The sequence below is a fragment of the Trichechus manatus genome, unplaced genomic scaffold, assembly GCF_000243295.1.
Source record: "Trichechus manatus latirostris isolate Lorelei unplaced genomic scaffold, TriManLat1.0 scaffold00215, whole genome shotgun sequence".
Taxonomy (NCBI): domain Eukaryota; kingdom Metazoa; phylum Chordata; class Mammalia; order Sirenia; family Trichechidae; genus Trichechus; species Trichechus manatus.
The window spans coordinates 327556-330984 of NW_004444151.1; the positions used below are offsets into that span (position 1 = coordinate 327556).

At 41.3% G+C, this 3429-nt stretch overlaps 1 protein-coding gene across 1 annotated transcript in view; it reads right to left on the reverse strand.

Annotated features, from left to right (window-relative positions):
- The window catches only part of LOC111822826 (beta-defensin 110-like), a 9170-nt gene extending 6040 nt beyond the window's left edge, over positions 1-3130 (reverse strand). The window contains exon 1 of the mRNA XM_023742672.1: positions 3017-3130. Coding sequence (XP_023598440.1) covers positions 3017-3130 — 114 coding nt within the window. The remainder of the gene's footprint in view (positions 1-3016) is intronic.
- Between the last annotated feature and the right edge of the window lie 299 nt (positions 3131-3429).

Consider the following 3429-nt stretch of genomic DNA (forward strand, 5'->3'; position numbering starts at 1 on the left):
ATGATGTTTTCATTCGTGTCATATGCATGTGAAAGCTGGACAAAGAGTAAAGAAGACCAAAGAAGAATTGATGCTTTTGAATTATGGTGTTAGAAAAGAATATTGACTATACCGTGGACTGCGAGAAGAACAGACAAACTTGTCTTGGAAGAAGTACAACCAGAATGCTCATTAGAAGCAAGGATGGCAAGACTTCATCTCACATACTTTGAACATGTTATCAGAAGGGACCAGTCCCTGGAGAATTACATCATGCTTGGTAGAGAGTCAGCGAGAAAGAGGAAGGCCCTCAATGAGATGGACTGACACAGTGGCTGAAACAATGAGCTGAAGCATAGCAATGATTGGGAGCATGGCGCAGGACGGAACAGTGTTTCGTTCCGTTGTACATAGGGTTGTTATGAGTCGGAACCGACCTGACAGCACCTAACAATGATTTTAATTTTAGCTTATTCCTCAGTCAGGTGATGTTTTAGTTTCCTAACACTGCCATAATAAAAATTACTACAAAGTGGGTGGCTTTAAAGAGCAGAAATTTATATTCTCACAGTTCAGGAAGCTAGAAGTCCAAATTAGGACTTCTAGAATGTCAGCTCTAAGAGAAGGTTCTTCTTTGTCTCTTTCAGCTACTCAATCCTTGGAGTTCCTGGATTTGTAGACGCATCTGCTACCATCTGCACTTTCCGTCTACCCTCATATGTGTGTCTCCTTGTGTCTATACTCCCCTTTATAAGACACTACTCTAAAGTGATTAGGTTTAAGACCCACCTTGTATTTCCTCATTAACATAAGAAAAGAGAAACCTATTCCCAAATGGGGTCATATTCATAGGTATGTTGTTGTTGTTAGTTGCCTTCCAGTCTACTCTGACTCATGACAACCTTATGTGTTACAGAATAAAACTTCTTCATAGAATTTTCTTAATGGAAACAGATTTTCAGGCCTTTTCTTTCATGGTACTGTTGAGGGGGTTGGAACTGCCAACTTTCAGGTTAGCAGTCAAATGCTAACCATTTACATCACCTAGGGACTTTATTCACAAGTATACCCCATTGCCGTGGAGTCAATTCTGACTCATAGTGACCCTATAGGACAGCAGAACTGCCCCATAGGGTTTCCAAAAAGCGACCAGTGGATTCCAACTACCGACCTTTCAGTTAGCAGTCTAACTCTTAATCATTTTGCCACCAGAGCTCCATTCAAGAGCATAGGGGTTAGGATTCTGTGTTGGTTATCTAGTGCTGCTATAACAGAAATATGACATGTGAGTGGCTTCAACAAACAGAAGTTTATTCTCTCACAGTCCAGTAGGCTAGAAGTCCAAATTCAGGGTTTCAGCTCCAGGAGAAGGCTTTCTCTCTCTGTCAGCTCTGGGGGAAGATCCTCATCATTAATCTTTCCCTGGTCTAGGAGTTTCTCAGTGCAGCGACCCTGGGTACAAAGGATGCACTCTGCTCCTGGCACTACTTTCTTGGTGATATTAAAAAAGAAAAAAAGAAAAAAAAAACCCATTGCCATCAAGTCGATTCCAATTCATAGTGACCCTATAGGACAGAGTAGAACTGCCCCATACGACTTCCAAGGAGCCCCTGGTGGATTTGAACTGCCCACCTTTTGGTTAGCAGCCGTAGCTCTTAACCACTACGCCACTCCTAAAAATGTATGTCAACTTGGCTAGGCCATGATTCCCAGTATTGTGTGATTGTCCACCATTTTGTCATCTGATGTGGTTTTTCTAGGTGTTGTAAATCCTACCTCTATGATGTTAATGAGGTGGGATTAGAGGCAGTTACGTTAATAAGGCAGGACTCAATCTGCAGGATTAGTTTGTGTCTTAAGTCAATCTCTTTTGAGATATAAAAGCGATAAGCAAGCAGAGAGACATGGGGGACCTCATAACACCAAGAAACCAGAGCCAGGAAAATAGCATGTCCTTTGGACCCAGGGTTCCTGAGCTGAGAAGCTCTTCGACCTGAGAAGATTGATGACAAGGACCTTCCTCCTGAGCCGACAGAGAGAGAAAACCCTCCCCTGGAGCTGGGGCCCTGAAATTGGATTTCTAACCTACTAGATTGGGAGAGAATAAACTTCTCTGTGTTAAAGCCATCCGCTTGTGATATTTCTGTTATAGCAGCACTAGAAAATTAAAACAGATTCCAACTTATCTTTCTGGGGGACACAATCTTATCCATAGCATGTGGTTATCTTTCCCATTTCTTTACTGCAGTATAGAGCACTTAGCTTTCTATAGGACAAAGAGAGGGAGACAAGAAAATCTAGTTGAACACTGAACTCCTGGGTTTGAGAGAAAAGTGGCTGTTTGAGTAAACAGACAAAGAAGCCATTTCCATTGTAATGATAAAGACCACCTGGTCTTTTATCTTTCTTTCTTTTTTTTCCTTTGCAGATTAAATAAGAGGAAATAGCATTGAAGTGAGAAATTTGAGAAACTGAATAGGAAAAGAGTAAAATTTCCACAACTATAAAGAATCTTCCTAGTGTTGGTCACAGGAGAAGAACAATGTGGGCAACATGGATGAAGACTGTCAGAGCCAAAGACAAGTTATCGGTGATGTAGTTTCTTAGCTATTTCTGGTGAAGAGATTTCATTAGATACTGAGTGAGGAGGAGCTACGCATAAATATTAAATTATTGCTGTGTTTCTTTATTTAATCTTAGATAAGTATGTCAAAATAAATGAATAGCCTTAAAAATAATTATTAGTAGAAGAACTGTTGCCAGTCATCTGAACACATTTTGTTGTTGTGTGCCATTGAGTGGATCTCAACTCACACTGACCCTACAGGACAGAGTAGAACTACCCCATAGGGTTTCCAAGGCTGTAATTTTTATAGAAGCAGACTGCCATGTCTTTCTCCCACAGAATGGCTGGTGAGTTCAAACCATCGACCTTTTGATTAACAGCCAAGCACTTAACCACTGTGCCAGCAGGGCTTCTTAAACATCTCCCCATAAACTAGCAAATACATTCCCTTCAGGTAACTTCTCCACCCACCTCACAATCTTCCCTGCAGATAGAGAAGCAGAGTTTGAGAGTAGGAGAAGGTAGGTTTTGGAGAATATCTGGTTTTGCCAGGTCCAACTGGAGATCAACGTGTGGCAAGATCATGGGTTGAACAGAAGTTTGTATGATACAGTTGCAAGGTATCTTAGTTTTCTAGCGCTGCTGTAACAGAAACACCACAACTGAGTGACTTTAAAGAAAAGAAGTTTATTTTCTCACAGTTTAGGAGGCTAGAAGTGTGAATTCAGAGTGTGGCTGTAAGGAGAGGTCTCTCTTTGCCTATTTCAGCTTTTACTAGCCAGCATTTCTTGGAGTTCCTGGGCTTGTAGATTCATCTGCCTCTGTCATCATCTGATAGCATCTTTCTTCCCCCGTGTCTGCTTCTGTGTCTAATCTTCTATTTT